Source organism: Varanus komodoensis, unplaced genomic scaffold (assembly GCF_004798865.1).
Source record: "Varanus komodoensis strain SLA01 unplaced genomic scaffold, ASM479886v1 scaffold14_1, whole genome shotgun sequence".
In the NCBI taxonomy this organism is placed as follows: domain Eukaryota; kingdom Metazoa; phylum Chordata; class Lepidosauria; order Squamata; family Varanidae; genus Varanus; species Varanus komodoensis.
This window is the reverse complement of record NW_025335438.1, coordinates 5,715,154-5,732,088: the sequence shown is the minus strand read 5'-3', so window position 1 is coordinate 5,732,088 and position 16,935 is coordinate 5,715,154. Positions and strand designations below refer to the sequence as shown.

Here is a 16,935-nt window from a genome sequence, read left to right as displayed (position 1 = left end):
ATTAAAGGAAGTCCATTTTGCACAATACAGGGAGATAAACAGTAGTAACTTACAGCAGTGAATGTACAGTCTTAGACCTTTAAAATATATTTGACCTTTAAAAACATAATTAGGCATGTATAATCATATAGTATTACAAATCCATCACTCTTTTTGGAAAATATGCCTTTGTATAGACATTTAACTCTCTCTTCTTCTTAGTTTAAAATTTTAATAAAAAAAATATAAAAAAACACTAAAAACATCAAACATCACATACATCAGATTTACTGAGTCAACCTCCTACTACATATTTTTAACAGTCTAAAGTCAAATTCAAATCAATTTATAATAATTTAAAAACATCTCTAAGTTTATGCCAAGTCCCGTTTTTCCAGTCAATTATAGAAAGAGTCCCAAGTTTGATAGAAGTCAGTATCCTCTTTCTCCTTCAATGATAAAGTCAATCTATCCATTTCTGCACAGTCCAATATCTTTCTTACAATCAATCCATCGGTGGGCAGCTCCTCACTTTTCCAATATTGAGCAAATGCAATCCTCGCCGCTGTGATTAGGTGCAGCATCAGATACATTTCCTGTCTGTTAACGTCTTCCGGTATGATGCCTAACAAGAAAACTTCGTGTTTAAAAGCAAAGAGTTTTTGTAATATTTCTTCCATCCATATGTATTTTAATCCAATATTTTTTTGCCTTATCACAAGTCCACCACATATGATAAAAAGTACCCACTTTATGTTTACATTTCCAACATCTATTTGACATGTTTGGAAACATCTTCGCTAATCGACTTGGTGACAAATACCATCTATAGAACATTTTATATAAATTTTCTTTATATGAAGTTGCTAATGTTACCTTAATGTTTCTTTCCCATAGTTTTTGCCACTTTTCTAGTTCAACATTAAATCCAAACTTTTGTGCCCATGTTATCATCGTTTCCTTAACCTGTTCCCCTTCCATTTCCTGTCAAGTAAAAAATCATATAGTCTTTTGATAATTTTCTCATCTGCTTTAAGTATCACTTGATCAAACTCTGTTAGGTCTTTGTAGAACCCCCATGCTTTACAGTCTTTAGCATATCTCGATTGCATCTGCACCTTATACCACCAGGAAATATTAAGTCCCTGTTCTTGTATTTCGTGCTCCAGTTTCAGACCACCATCCTTATCCAAGATATTATCATATCTTATGATCTTTTCAAAGTTCAATACATTTGGATATACAAAAACTTCCATAGGTGAAAGCCATCTTGGTAATTTATTATACAGTTTTAGCTTTAGTTTTTCCCAGACTGACATTAATGATCTTCTGATAAAATGACTCAGAAAAGACCCATGTGACTTAGCTTTCTCATACCACATATAAGCATGCCAACCCATCTGCAAGTCATGACCTTCAAGATACAAGATTCTCTTATTTTGCAAAGTTATCCATTCTTTTAGCCAGGTTAAGACAGACGCTTGATAATACAACATCTAATCGGGAAGACCAAAACCTCCATTCCTTTTAGCTTCCTGAAGCATTTTTAATTTAATCCTTGGTTTCTTTTTTCTCCAGATAAATCTCAAGATTTGAAAATTTAGGTCATCAAAGAATTTTTTATCAATTTTACGGGAATCATTTGAAACAGAAACAGAAGTTTAGGTAATATATTCATTTTAACAAGTGCTGTTCTTCCCATCAAAGATAATTGTAAATTGGCCCATTTTTCCAAATCACCTTTAATATCTTTCAATAATTTATCATAATTATCTTCTTTCAAAGTGGTACATTTAGCTGTAAGATAGGTTAAATACTTGGGAATCTTTTTAGCAATCTGCAAATCTACTTGTTCCTGGAGCCTTTCTTTTTGTTCTCGTGTAAGGTTTTAAACTAACAGTTTTGTTTTTTCTCTATTTATTTTCATTTCCGTAACTTCACCATATTCTTCAATCCATTGCAAAAGTTTAGGCATTGTTACAAAAGTTTCCTCCATTACAAAAACCAAATCATCTGTGAATGCTTGCAATTTATAACTTTCGTCCCTAATTCTAGTGCCTTTGATGTCCTCGTCATCCCTAACACTTTTATTCAGTACCTCTAAAATCAAAATAAACAGGAGGGGTGACAACGGACAACCTTGTCTTGTGCCCTTTTGGATCTCTATAGGGTTTGAAAGTTCTCCATTAATTAAGATCCTGGCCGACTGTTTTTGATAAATACTTGATATCGCATTCATAAATTTTTCACCAAACTCCATTTGAATCATCTGTTGCTTCATAAATTGCCATTTAACATTATCAAAGGCTTTTTGGGCATCCATGAACAGTAAAGCCATTGGTTTTTCAGTATGTATCTCATAATATTCTAAGATATCCAGGAGAGTTCTCAAGTTATTCTTCATTTGTCTTTTTGGCAAAAAGCCATTTTGGTCTAGATGGATAAAGTCTATTAATAACTTCTTTAATCTTTCTGTGAGTATAGAAGCAAAAGTTTTGTAATCCACATTTAATAATGATATAGGTCGGTAGTTTTGAATCTGTGCTACATCCATATCTTCTTTCAGTATTAATGTGATATTTGCCTCAGTCCAAGTAGTTGGTATTTTAGCATTTAACAACGCTTCATTACATATATCTTTTAAGAGTGTAGCAAAAATTGCTTCAAAAGATTTGTAAAACTCGGCTGGCAGACCATCCAGGCCAGGGGTTTTGTCATTCTTCTGTTGCTTAATTGCTTCTATTACTTCCGTAATTGTGACTTCTTGATTTAATAGCTTTTGGAATTTTTCTGGTAGTTTCGGTAACTCTTCCTTTCGAATATATTCTTTAACTTTCTTGATTGAAATCTCCTCCTTCTAGACATTTAACTCTCAATGACAGGTGTGCGTGTTGCACAGGGTTTTTAAGAGTTCTAGACTTTTGAAACCTTTTTGCTTTGAAGTGGACAATAGGTACTGTGACAGCAATAACCAAATGATTTAAAAAACACAGATGGAAGCCTTGAAACTGGCAGCAAGGCTAATATTCCTATGTCAGGGCAGAACACTGATGCTATGCAAGTTCTTTTTCAAGTACAAGCTTATGCCTCATCACACAAGACAAGCAGTGAAGAGAATTCTTAGGTTTTTATAGAGCATTCCTCCCTGTGACTTGCACTTAAATATTCAAGGCAAGTTAGATAATTATCTTTACAAACAGAATCTCCTTTGCATTGCTCTGGTTTCTTTATCTATCTTAGTGATTTCTGTGTAACTAAAAAGTGGCTTATAAACAAACAAACAAAACCCCTAATATAATATAACAAACATCACATTAAATTATGTAACATCTAATAAAAAGTAGGTGTTTCCATACCACTATGGATTATAATAGAGAAAGCAGGCTTTATCCTATTAGCTGTCATAATTTCTAAGGGGATATAGTCCAGTGATAAAGTCCATGATCTGTATGAAGAAATCCTCAGTTAAATTGCTTGCAGTTCTGGTTAAAAGAATCAGGTGATATGAAGACCTCTGCCCAATTATTCAGTTAATATGAAAATCCTCTGCCTGATTGTTCATATTATTCACTAGAGTGGCAGTAAAAACACCTATTATTGGATGGCATCATTACAAATCCAATCACTGTACCATCTACACTTACATTAAGGTGATTCTTCAACAGTCTTTTTATCCATTATTGACGTCTTCCATTCATTCAGTTATCACAGTGAACCCAGACAACTACACTGTTGGACCAGTGTATTGTAGCTGTTGACTTTTTAAAGACCTGATTTATAGCAGTCTGACTGACTTCCAGTACAATTGCCTAAAGCTTGCTGTGCATTAACAACAACCAAGAATGGAGGAGTTTTCTCTACTGAATGGTTGATCAGGCCCTACCACTCTAGATTGCTTGATCCTCATATTAGGTTGGGTAGCCACCATTACCTGTCCTGTTTTCCTGAAGCACCTTTTAAAAGTTTACAATTACACAGATTTATTTGAAAGAGAGAATAGATTCAGTTCCTCTCAATAATACACTTAACAGCTAATCAGTGGGGTTGTAACTTTTGAATGGCTGCTCATCCATCCACCAGTAGAGCCCTTTCTCTATTACTTTTCAACAGCCATTTTTGTAAAAATAAAAAATCCTTCATTGTTGCACAAATAAAAAAAATCAAAGGTACAGAAGTATTGTAGCTCTTTTTACCTGGGATTCCTGTGCCGCTCACTTTTGCCTTTGATATGGGAATGCATATTATCAGATGATAATAGTTAGAACTGTTGCTTTGCCTCCCAGTGCTGGGTTTTAAATGTTATAATGTTAAGCCTACTGGTTGTGTCAATCATATATTTACTAATTATGATTTGTAAGTGTGTGAATACATTTTGTAGGTGTGTGAATATATTTTTCAAAAACTTGCTTGAATGGAGCACTGTTTCTTTTTCAGATTAACTATACACATAATCACATATCATTCAGATCTCTGAGCTATCTGGCAGTTAAGTTAGGATTTGGCAGTGGCCTTGCTCTAGGAACAGCAATGTGATCCCTTCTGCAGCTTAATTCAGCATGGTGAAAGAGCTCATCAGTGCAGATAATTGCAGCTAAAAGTGATGGGGGAAGGAAAGAAGGTAATAGTGATGACGTGCATGCATAACTCCTCAAGTCAAAAATGGTGAATGAAGGCAAATTATGGTTCACTATGTGCATTTCACATTTGACACCATTTGGAAGCTAGGGACCCACAAATTTTATACTGATGTAAGAAAGTCAAGGCTATTGAGGTCAGGTGAGTACCTGATGAAATGACCATTCTCAATGTTTAGATCAAGGCTAAAGTGCTAAGTGCTTTATAGGTTCTGATACAGATAGAGATACCCTGCCATTCTACTTTGAACACAGAGCAGTCATAAAATAGGCAAAGCAGTCGTAATGCACACCCATGCTAATAAAGCAATGTTAAACTCAGCTACAGAAAATAAAAATAATGCAGTCCAGTGGCATATAAAAGTCATATTCTAAAGGGAACAAAATACTCTGGTAACATCAGGGCAAAGGATACTTAAAGGAAAGAGGTTGTCATCCAATGGCAGAAGACCAATAAAGACAGGTTTGGAAGGATGTCCTGGGGCAAGGAAGCCTGCAGCATGGGTGCTCCTTTGCCATACTTCAGATGCAGGTGGAACATAGAATGTGGCCTCTCTCACTACCCTCAGTGCATGGGCAAATTCATGGGATGATCATTTACATATCCTGACCCCGACTAATTTAGGACGTTGAATTGTACCCAGAAATGGACTGGCAGTCAACATAATGGTCCAAAGAACTTCTTCCAGTAGGGGATTTGCAGCTGCATTTTACATCATTGGAATTTTTAAAACACTTTTCAAGGGCAGCCCGATGTGCATTATAGTACCATACACTTGATACAATGAAAGATGCATGAACATGGCCAGGTCTGTCTCCTTAAGAGACAGACACAGCTGGTTCACAAGCCAAAGCTGGGCAAGGCCTCGGGCATCAGCTGTCACCTTAGAATCCAGGAGCAAAGAGCATTCCACTTACTGGGATTTTGTACTGAGCTCCGATGGATCTAGGTCTCCATGAGCATACAAACTGCCAAGTAGTTGAATTGGAAGTAAATATTTGGAAATAAAAAAGTACTGTGTCACAGGTAGTCAACTGTCAAAGAAGCATAACATTGTTATATGAGGGCATTTCAGCAATACATTTTCAGAAATAGCTAAATTTACAATGTAACACAAGGAATCCTCATATGTTCCCCTGTGGCTTCTCTGAAATATGCACTTGGAATATATTTGTCTAATCACACCTGTGCTTACTCATTCACCAGTCTTACACACAGTTGCACATTTAAGACTCCTGGCATAGTACCTTTAATTTGTAGTTGATCTTGTACTCTATATTCTAGAGTTGGAGAAAAAAATTATTACCTATTTTTCACTTTAAAAATAACACATGAACCAAAACTCCATTATCCTTAGAATTTTTCTGAATTTTACAGCTGTGTTTGCCAACCACAAATTGTATTAAAAAGTGGTGATAATAATGTTCAAATGCATTACATTAGGGAAAAGTGCAGACAAAATAAATATTTTTAAACATTCACTAATGTTGGAATCTACTAAATTCAAGACTGGAAAAATAAGAAACTGGGAAAAAACAAAAATGACAGATTTATCCATCTGTATTATTTCACAAATAATAGTTATTAGGTCTTCTTGAAATAATAGGGATGGATATATGCATATTTACCCATATTTAGTGTATATATTTGGTAATATATTCAAGGTATGAGGTATGAGTACACATACACAGATAGCTTCTCTCAATGATCAGCTTAAGATGTAAGCAAGCTTTTACGTCCATAAAAAAATTATGAAATTAAAGATTTTAACAGGCTGAATAAATGTCCACCCACTTCATGCAGCAGCCACCAATGGGTTGTATTTAAAAATGTTGATCAGTACACTGAAGATTGTCCTATGCAGAATTTGGTTGGGCAACACATGGACTGCATGAAGCCCTGCCAATCCTTGGCTTCCCCCAAAGTTAGAAAGAGTAAGTGTCTGTAGCACTGCAGAGCACCCAAACAGTTGAATTATTTTGCAAACATGAATTTTGACCCTTCTGCCATTCTAGAGAGTTATAGATGTCATTTTAATTTATCTAAACACTATTCTTTAAGAACATTAATTATTAAATTATAATTAATTTTTCTATATCCTTGGAAGGGTGCAGCCCATTGGAGGGTTTCTGCCCAGAGTGTCCTCTGGACCTCCCACAGTTGCCCACCCTGATTTATAACAGCGGTGCAGAGTTCTGGCTAAAGCTGTAATCTAGATAGCCACCATTTCAAATCACTACTCAGCTACAAACTTGGAATACAGTTTTAAGTGCATAAGGTAAATAAAGCAGATGATTGTAGGAAATTCAGAGATAATTTATGTTGGCAACACACAAGAGCTGAGGGTTTGATTAGCATGGAACAAATAATATGAGGGGAAACTTCTTTTTAAAAACAATGAAAAGTCTTATGGAACTTTAAAGATTAAAAAAATAATATTGCATGAACTTCCATGGAACTAGTGACTATCCTCATATTTTGTGACAGCAGATTGCACATGCTGATTATGCAAAGGTTCCCTAGAACCTGCAGTACACTAACTTTGTTGCTGGTGTGGCATTGCACTACCCTTTCTTGCCAGACTGATTTAACACTGAATTGTACAATCTCGATAGAGCCAGACTAGCAGGTTCAGTGAAGCTGTGTTCTTTGGACAGCATTTCTCTTGCTTCCTGCCTTGGACTCTGAATTGAAATGGCAGGACCAACTCTGCTATGAGGCAGTATAGAGTAGTTATGTCCAGTGTAAGATGCAGCCAGTGTGGAGGGGGCAGTGGCAGGCAGCCTTCTGGCTGTTCCACTCGGCTAGCGGACAGCGCTGTGTGTTCCAGGCAGCTGGCCTTCTTCCCATTAAGCCAGCGCAGTGCACTTCAGTGAACTGAAGGATGCTGTCCCATCAACTGTGTGGAAACAAGGCATTAATTGCCAGTCTGATGGCTTCTAGAAGTGGAAAGGGGGAACACCATCTTATCTACCCAAGACAGCACAGTGTCTTAGGCCACTCCTGCTAAATGTGCAATGTCAAGTACAAACAATTAGTGCTTGAAAGTGCTAATGTATCATCTCAGCAGATGTCAAGCGTTCTGTTTCTAAAGGAACATCTACACTCATTTCCAAAGCAGCTAGCTGTACTCCACTTAGGGAGCAGGTTTCCCAGAGCAATTTGCCTGGTGCCTACTCTGCGCTCTTTTTGGTATCAAGCAAAAAATTTCTTTTCTCCACTCATTTTAACAATTAATTTTTTAAGATTATCAATTTTAAAGGATTGAGTAGATTATAAATGGCTTTCTATCTTACGTGGGCATGATTTAGAATGATCATTGTTAAATTATTACTGTTGTTATTCACATTTTTATTGATCATTTTTAGTACTTTTATTGATTTTAGTATTCTGAAATTGTTAAATTTTTGCATTCTGACTTTATCGATTCATGATACTGCCTAGAGAGCCATTCAGACTGCCTGGTCGCATATAAATAGAATAAATAAACAAACTGGTGAATGTGATTCATTCTGTTTCTGCCTGCAGTGGTGCAAAGGGTTCTGCTCTTTATTGTAAATCACAAATAAGAAACAGTACCCCCCACACACACACACACACCAGCATGATTCTAAAGGGGCCAGAATGTATTGTGCATACCAGTCAGAAAAGGTGTGAAATGTTTCTTTTAGTCATTTTGAAAATAATAACCAGGCAAAATTGAGCTCATTGAGCAAAATTATACTACACAGAATAAAGAGAACATGTGGAAAAGCAGAAGATGATGAATGCATCAAACATAATCAGAACCTCTAAGGGCCTTGAAGATTACAGAAAAAAGGAAGGAAACTAAATTCAAATAATGATCTTATTAAAGCAGGGTATTTTTTTCCCCTTCTGGTACAACATCTATTAATTGTGAAAGACCATTTAATATGTATGACTTGTGTCTAACCAGCTGTTTTAAAAAATAAAACACTTCTCTTTAAAAAGGATTACATGTTGCACATTGCAATCCCATGCATGCCTTCTGCAATAGATAGAAGCTCCACTGAGTACTTAAAGCATGTGAGTGCGTAGGGTTTTAGCTAGAGTGAACTGAATGACCTTGTGTACATAAAACAGTTGCTGTGAACAAGTGTCCTAGTTCATGCTGCTTGATCACTCCCACTTACCTCCTCCTGCCAGTGGGAATGGCTAGATAATCCACTGACTATTGCAGAAGTGATCGAAGAATGTGAGCTCATTTACAACGACCTAAAGTTTTAAAAAGTCCTAGTTTTCTGTCGTGCGCTACCTGGTCTACTGTGTTTGGTTAGTGTAGAGGGGCTAAGAAACATTTGATACCTTCCAGGTGTTAGAAGAAGTCAGCCACTCAAGAGCTAACAAGAAATAAGAGATCCTAGACACTGATGCCTTCACCCCACCTCCATGTATGCTATGCTCTATTTCTGGTAAGGCTGAGAGATCTTTGAAAGTTCCTATAGAACATCTAATGGAATAAAGCCTATTAAAAAGCAGAGGTCCTATGACTGCAAGAGTGTAATTCAAAAGGACTGTAATTTCAGCAACACTGCTCATTTTAATATGAAATGCACAGCAGCTATTTTTGTGGGTTGCATTCATAATGTCTAGAGGTAACCTATTAATTAAGTTTTGCCATTACCTTTGAGCACTGTAATATGAGAGAGAAAACTAATGTGTCTGCTCTAGGATAAAGCTTAATCCCTTTGTTGCCATAACAACATCTAGAAATCTCCCTAAATTCAATTTTAAGCATATGAAGCACTTGTAAAATAAATGCTTTAATTCCAGACCTTTATAATGCAAGTCTAGTGGAAGCTCTCCATTAATGGAGAACTTTAAAATTCAGGACAGGAGTAGAGTTCTGAATTTAGAGCTTCTATTTAGGATGTGTCATTTTCCTACTAAAACAGAAGCATTGTTAACTCCTATTCAAATTCTGTCTTCTTTAATAAAATAAAAATGCATATATTATATATCTTCAACAGGTTAATTGCACTATAGAGAGCCTGATAGGCTGCTTACAACTTCCCCTGTTACATGGTCAGGATTTGACTTAGTTCCTGGTTATATGGTTGTCTTCCATTTTAGATACACAAACTATGAACCACCCATATCTATACCAACCTTAGATAACAGCACTCATATAAAGATGTCACATTTCTAGTGTACAAAAAGGGATCTTTCAAATAGGATTCTAACCTGTTTCACCATGTAAATTGTGCAGCTTAGAATCACTTTGAAAGAACAGTTATGCAGCATGCACACACGCACCCCCCCCCCCAAAGGATAAATACATGAATGTTCTCTTTCTCTTGCCCTTACATTTTCTTGAACCAAACCCACATTTCTGGGGCCACAGCTAAAGCTATTTTCCTGACTTTCCATATAGAGCTTCAGTATGTAGCCATCAGTTCATTTCACTGGTGCTGCTCAACCACACTGGGAGCCTGTCTGCCTGTCTAAAGGTGCTTTAGGGCTATTCTGCATAGGTGTATTAGTGGGTCTGCAGATCATTGTGGGCTCACCATCCTGAGCCTACACAGTAAGAGTGAGATCTTGAGTTGCAGTGGGAGTAAGCAGCAAGCTTGTTAAGAATTCTTGGGTTTAAGTTTAGTGGTGTGCTAGGCTTTGCAGAATATGCAACACTTAACTAAATTTCCTTCCTTGTTGCCTTTCCCCTAGAACCTTTCCCACACTTTTCCCTTAGGCTTGCCAACATCCAAGCAGATGCACTGCTTCCAGATCTAGTTTTGAATCATGTTCCACACCACACAAGACTTGGAGCTTCCTAAATTCAGTTCAGGCTGTTGTAGCCATCATTGGCTATGGTCAGCTTGCCTATGTGCAACCCAGGTTAGAAGAGGAGGGTCAGAAGGGGCCGAAAAGTCCATCAAGTCCAATCCCCTGCTCTTTCAGGATGCCAGTTACACCATCCCACTCAGATTTTCTTCTTGAATGCCTCTAGTGTGGAAGAGCACACAACCTCTCTTGGAAACTGGATCACTGTGTATGGGGAATTCACTCCCACTCAGGCAATGACTTTACTGAGCATTATGAATCTGTACCCAGAAGCTATGAGAGCCGGAGAACTCCACTGCTTGCTGTGGATTTTCAAGTGGCAGGGAGCAACTGGGAAATGAAACCTTTTATGTTCCCTTTTCTCTGAAAAAGATACCTATACCTGATTTTTTAATTTTTTTCTGCTATCTTTATAAATTTATATGTTTTACCCTTGCGACACTGAAACTCAAAGTTCCTCATTACCCTTAGCTCTCCAAGGACTCTCTGGCCATTTCGCTAGTGCTGTCTGCATTCTTTCTTTGGTGCACCACAGTATCCTATTTGTATCTCCTTATCACAGCTGGTTTGCTAGAACAGTACTAGTGGTTAAGCTTAATAATCAGTGTAAAGCTTTATGTAAGTATTTGTGATACAAGAGATCCAGTGTGGTATACTAGTTGGAGTGTTGGGCTGGGACTCAGGAGATCTGGGTTCTGATCCCCATTTGGCCATGAAGCTCACTTGGTGGCTTTAGGCCATTCACTTACTCTCAGCCTAACCTACCTCACAGGGCTGGTGTGAGGATAAGATGCAGGGGATGAGGACAATGTAAATCCCTTGTGTTCTTTGTAAGTGGAAAAATTCAGGATATAAATGCAATCAATCAATGGCAGACCTGACTCTACTTCTGTCTGGCACAATGAATAATCCACTGCATGCCATACAACCGTAAGAGATTTCAGTATTTCTGTGTCAGTTGGATGCATTCCAGCTTCTTACACACAGTAAGAAGGTGCTGAAACATTCACCTCTCCTTCCAAATGGATGCTGACCATGGCAATCAGACACCATCCTCATGAGATGTTACACTTGACAACTGCAGACAAGCAAAATAGTATGGGAACAAAATGGAAGTGCTCTGGCAGCGCTAAGACAGTAACACTGTACGTAGTTTGGGCACACAGACTGCCTATTAGTAGTTTTCTTGGTCTAGAGGTCTCTTCCCTGGGCAACCCCATTAGTTCACAATGGGAACAAAGCTAAGAAGTAAAAAGTATGCTTACTATCATATAGCTTTAATATACAGTCTGAACTCAAAGGACCCTATGAAAATGTGCTTTAGCACCCTGCAAAGGAGATTCAAAACTGACAAAGTAGTACTAAGGGATTAAGAAAGAAATATGTCCTTCCCCAACAAAGCTTCCATGAATTTGGCTTACTGGAGCAGAGAGGTTCTCTTCTTCTGCTCTGAACTATTTATTTCTGTATCATCCAACAGACAAAGTTATCTGTGTGTAACAGTTCCCAAAGCAGGTTCCCAATGCAACAAACACTTTTATCCAGCTACAACATCTAAAAAGCAATTTAACAAGAATGTTAAAAAAACCCAGCATAAAAACTATTTTGTTCAAATCATCATGATCGTCGTCATCACCACCACCACCACCACCATTTCTATACTATAACTAATCAGCAACAAAAACAAGCAAACCATAGTTTTGGTTAAGTGATTCTGGGATTATGGTTTGTGCAATGGTAAGTACTTAATTGATCTTATTTCTGTTTCCTTTGCATAGCTTTTTTTCCTACTACCTGTTCATGAAGAGGTCTGTTTTTAATTACCTGTACATTCACTTACTTCAGATCTCTTCCTTGTCAATCTTGATTTCCAAGGAGAAAAACTGAGGTCACTCTGGGAAATGATATGCAATTATTACACCATTAAAGCACCACACATCAATTATGTCCCCTTGCAGTTTGTGGGTTTTTAGGTGCCTAAATGTTGCAGGAGCAGGGGGTGGAGGAAGGTTCCTTTTGCCTCCAAGTTGTATGTGAGGTAACAGAATCAGAATATCTCCCCAAGATTTGATGAGAATGGTATTACCCTGGCTTTTGCTGAGAGATTGCTGGTTACCTTCTGTCAGTGAGCAACTGCCTCACTATACAGCAGAAGCACAGCCTCGTCCCTTTTGTATCGGTGTCGGAGAGAATTTCGTGGATAAGGGGATTTCTTCAGAATGACTATGTACAAGGGCAAGCGCAGAAACCAAAGATGTAAGTAGTCATAATACATTATTTTGTGTGTGAATGAGAGTGTGTTTAAAAAGAAATATAAATCAGATCAATGAGGAAGAAAATGTATTTGACTGAAAACTATCCCTTACTTTCTCTTGCAGTGGATAAATAGCACAAGTGGCATTTTTTGTGCTTTTCATTACAGTATCTGTATTAGTAGGTGAAGTAGAGATCATAAGAATGAAAAATAAGCTCACTTGTTACTATGGAAACCATCAGCAAGTGACTGCTTTATAAAACCAACAAGGAAATACAAATCAACTGTAAGTTCACACCAGCTCAGCATTCTTTATTCAGAACATAATCACTGGATAGGCTGAGGTTTTGCCCTTAAGAAGCGGTGGTGGTAGGAGAGAAGAATTTTTGCATCACAATATTTTTTATGCAAATTGACTTAAGGGAGCTAGAGATGCTAGAAGTTCAATAGTCCTCATTTTTCATATGCTACTTTTGAATGGAAGAAGCTAATAACGCATAAAGAGATGAAAAAGAAAAGACGGTGTATCGAAAAAAATGAATACAGGAACAGGTAAAAATGCAGTTCACCATCAATTGATTTTGTTCAATTTCCTAAACCAAATACAACACCAGCCATGGTGTGCTCTGACATGAGCCACTTTTGTAGATCTCAGTCAAATGAAAAGATCTGTAGGGTGGAACTCCATACTTGTGGAGTTAAGGCAGCAATAAAATAAATACTTTACCCATTGATTTCAATAGGCTTGCCCTTACAGTCACACTGAGAACAAAGAGGGAATTATGTCAAAGGTTGCAATGCATAGCGAGTAGGCAAGGATGAAAGGCAAGCAAATGTAAATATATTTTAAATGCTGGTGAGCTTTGTTTCTTCTTTTGTCCAAATGTTAAATACTGTTTTTAACCATCTCCTTCTCCAAACATTTCTCTGGGTAGCAGAAAGTAGGCAGCTTCTAGCAGCGGTGGTGGTGGTGGGATACTTTCTGCTCTACCCTATAACAAAATGACCCTACTGGGGAAAAACTACTAACCCTTTCCACTTTCTTAGCAGCAGCTTATACTGTTGAATTAGTCACACCATCGGTCTGCTGACCGGCATCTTTACAGTGACTGAATGCATGGCTATCTTGCAGCAGGTACCTGGACATCTGTGAGAGCTGAGCATAAGAACTGTAGTTCAGGATGCAAAACCACATGCTGAACGCAAAATATAGCAAGAGAACTTGCCTGGTAGACCTACTTGTGTATAAAACTTGTGGTCACACATTATTGGGCTATGACATTAGCTTGCTCAATTCTCAACCTTTTTAATTGGCTTGCCATGACTCTGCAACCATTTCCTTTGTTAAAATGCAAAAACAAAAAGACAGAAACCTTGTGATTGCTTGGGAGGATGCTGCCTGAGGTCTTCATTCCAGTCGCTTTAATATTGCTTGAAACTAGTTCAAGATGCAGGATATAAGTATCATAAATACACATTCATACATACATAAAATTTAATATACTTGTTAAGATACTGTTTTTCTACCACAATTATATCATGGCAGTAGGACCAGGGGCCATCATGGAAACATAACCAGAGTCATGGCTAGCAGGACAGAAACTTAAGTAGAATTGTGTTATGTACTCCAAAATTAATTTTCATTGTTTAGTTCAGGCTGCCCATTTGGAAGGGAATCCAGCTGGAAACTGAAAGAGGGATGAAACCAAGGCTGGAGCAGCTTCACTGGGGCAGCCAAGCTAGCTCTGGACTGGGAAATGAGTAAGAAACGAAGTAGGAAGCAGATGTTTGAAATCAGCCAGGTCTGTAGTGTCAAATTAAAGCTGGCTGCACTGATGAAAGGGCCTTCCAAGGCTGGCATATTTATGTGACCCAGTACTATTAGCAAGAGACTGAAACAGTTTGAAGGAGATTGCCCACTGAATCTGTGATAGCGCCTAGGGGAAAGTATGATGCTGGTCCTAACAGACTCACATCAGGCAACTACAACACCTGACTAGTCCTGTGTAACTAGGAAGTATCTGTTAGGAATATACATAACAAGTCTGGGATTTTTCTAACTTTGTATTCCTAATTCTCAAGCAGTAGTGGATAGATAACTTGCTAAAATATTCAGCTATAGGGGATTCACTGCATTCTGATGCAATTATTATGCACATGTATTTTTTTTAATCTAAGCCTGTCATTGTTTTCATACTTTCTTTGTTTAATTTCATTTTATTGCTTGTTCATGTTGCTGCAAGGTGCACTGAGCAAATGCATTGAAAGACCAAGGTATATGCATTCTAAAACGAACAGTATGTGTATTGTTTTTATATTTGTTATGTATAATTAATCATCAGCATGTTGACACCAGATTAAAATATCATTATGATTAGTAATTATACGCAGTACCGGCTGTCTTTTATAGCATTGCTTCATCTTTTTCTTGGTCTTCTTACTGGCTAGCCATATACAGTATGGCCAGTTCAATATTATTTGCTATTCCAGGATCATCCTATCACTAAATTAATATTATATTATGTATATCTTCATCAGAGGCTGAATATCAGATTGGTTCAGTATTTTGTCATTTCAAAATCTCTAGTCACTAGATAATCCTAGGGATACAGTGCTGCAATGTATTTTGTATCTGTACCTATTACTAATAATAAACTCCACACCTGTCCTCAATGCTTATTCAAGGTTTTCTATGAATGGGAAACATTTAAGATTCTTTGCCAGTCAGATTCCACTAAATCACTGCTATAATGAAAATGACAATTGGAAGCATCCTGGATCCAGCTCCTTTATTGCAAATGATTCCTGCTCAAGATATCCTTTTAATATTTTGAGATGTTTGGTAAGATTACTGCTAAAAATAATACAATGGTTCTCATTCCTAGAAATTTCTAAATGAATATTTTGCCAATCACATATGATATGATGCTGCAAATAGGAATGAATCCTAAATAATGTATTTGAAACATAAATTTAGATACATTTTTTAAGAGGTGTTGTATATATAGACATTCAGGATAGATTTATATATTGCTTTGAAGAACTAATAAACAGTAGGTTTTAATAAGATAGGCACTGTGAGTATTGGAAATGATGGTGATAATTCAGCCAGAGCTATTTGCATGTATTTTTCAATTTTCCATGCTATCTCTGGTTAAACATTTACCAGTAGAAATAGCATATATAACAAAATAATAAAACAAATTTAATAGCATAATATGGCTGTACTGGTACTAAAAAATTTTAAAATTTAATAATTAGCAGCCTGAGAAAATAGAAAGGACTTGCCTGGTATGGGCTACCTGGGAAGAGATTCCATAGACAGCACACCTTTGCTGATAGGGCCTTCTTGCCAATCATCAGATTGGATGCTGAGGGCACCTGGAGGAGGAGGAAATTTTAACATCTAGATTTCTTCCACATGGCAAGAGGAAAGAATAAGAATAGGCATTGGGTCACCTTTGCACTGCTTGTGCCCTGAGCGAATGTTCCCTGTGCAGGATATTATACTGAAGAAAAGCCAAGGTCATGTTCCAGCTGATGTTGATTTTCTGATTGGATTATAGATCAATTTAAACTTGATCCAAGTGATGCGTGTGAAGCTTTGCTTATGGGGATTGAATCCAGGGATTGGATCCTTTGGGCAGCTGTTTCACCACAAAGTGTACAGAGTGCAGGTCTAGATGGGTCTTTGGTCTGACTCAGCATGGCTTTTCTTTTGTTCTTGCTCACACTAGAGATACTATGATCAGTTGATTTTATTGGGTCAACCGAAGAATGACTGTCTGGGAAAATGTTTTTATCGCTGTTCCTCTTTGATGTTCATATATGAGTATAACAACTGGCTTTTCCTACTGATTTTACCTTTTCTCATCCAGTTACTGAATCACCTAAAACTGGATCTAGCTTGCTAATGGAAAATGAAAGATGATATTTATACAGATATATGTAATACTGGAAATGTGATATGTACTGTATGATATATAAACTATCACATATTTATTATAATGTGGTCAAGGTTGTGATATAGATTGGTCCGTATCTTCTTTGTCTTTAAATGACATTGAAACTTAACATTTCCTTTCATTTATTTTTGTAATTTCATGAATCTGCAAATAAAAGCAGATAAAAGTGGGCATAGCTCATATTCCTTTCGGAATTCAAAAGGGCTTTGACTCGATATCCAAAAGATACAAATATGGTACCCAGAGCACTCTAAAAATAGGTCCAACCTCTAGAACAGCATTCTCTGTGGTCACTAA

General features: G+C 37.2%; 1 protein-coding gene across 3 annotated transcripts in view; it reads left to right on the top strand.

The window, feature by feature from the left end:
* The window catches only part of RALYL (RALY RNA binding protein like), a 302,850-nt gene that overhangs the window by 218,413 nt on the left and 67,502 nt on the right, over nt 1-16,935 (top strand). The window contains exon 2 of one of the 3 annotated variants that reach the window (XM_044424343.1): nt 8,948-9,047. The exons of the other annotated variants lie outside the window; for them this stretch is intronic. Within the exon in view, the coding sequence (XP_044280278.1) occupies nt 9,029-9,047 (19 nt within the window). The 5' untranslated portion in view covers nt 8,948-9,028. The remainder of the gene's footprint in view (nt 1-8,947; nt 9,048-16,935) is intronic. 3 annotated transcript variants of the gene reach the window in all.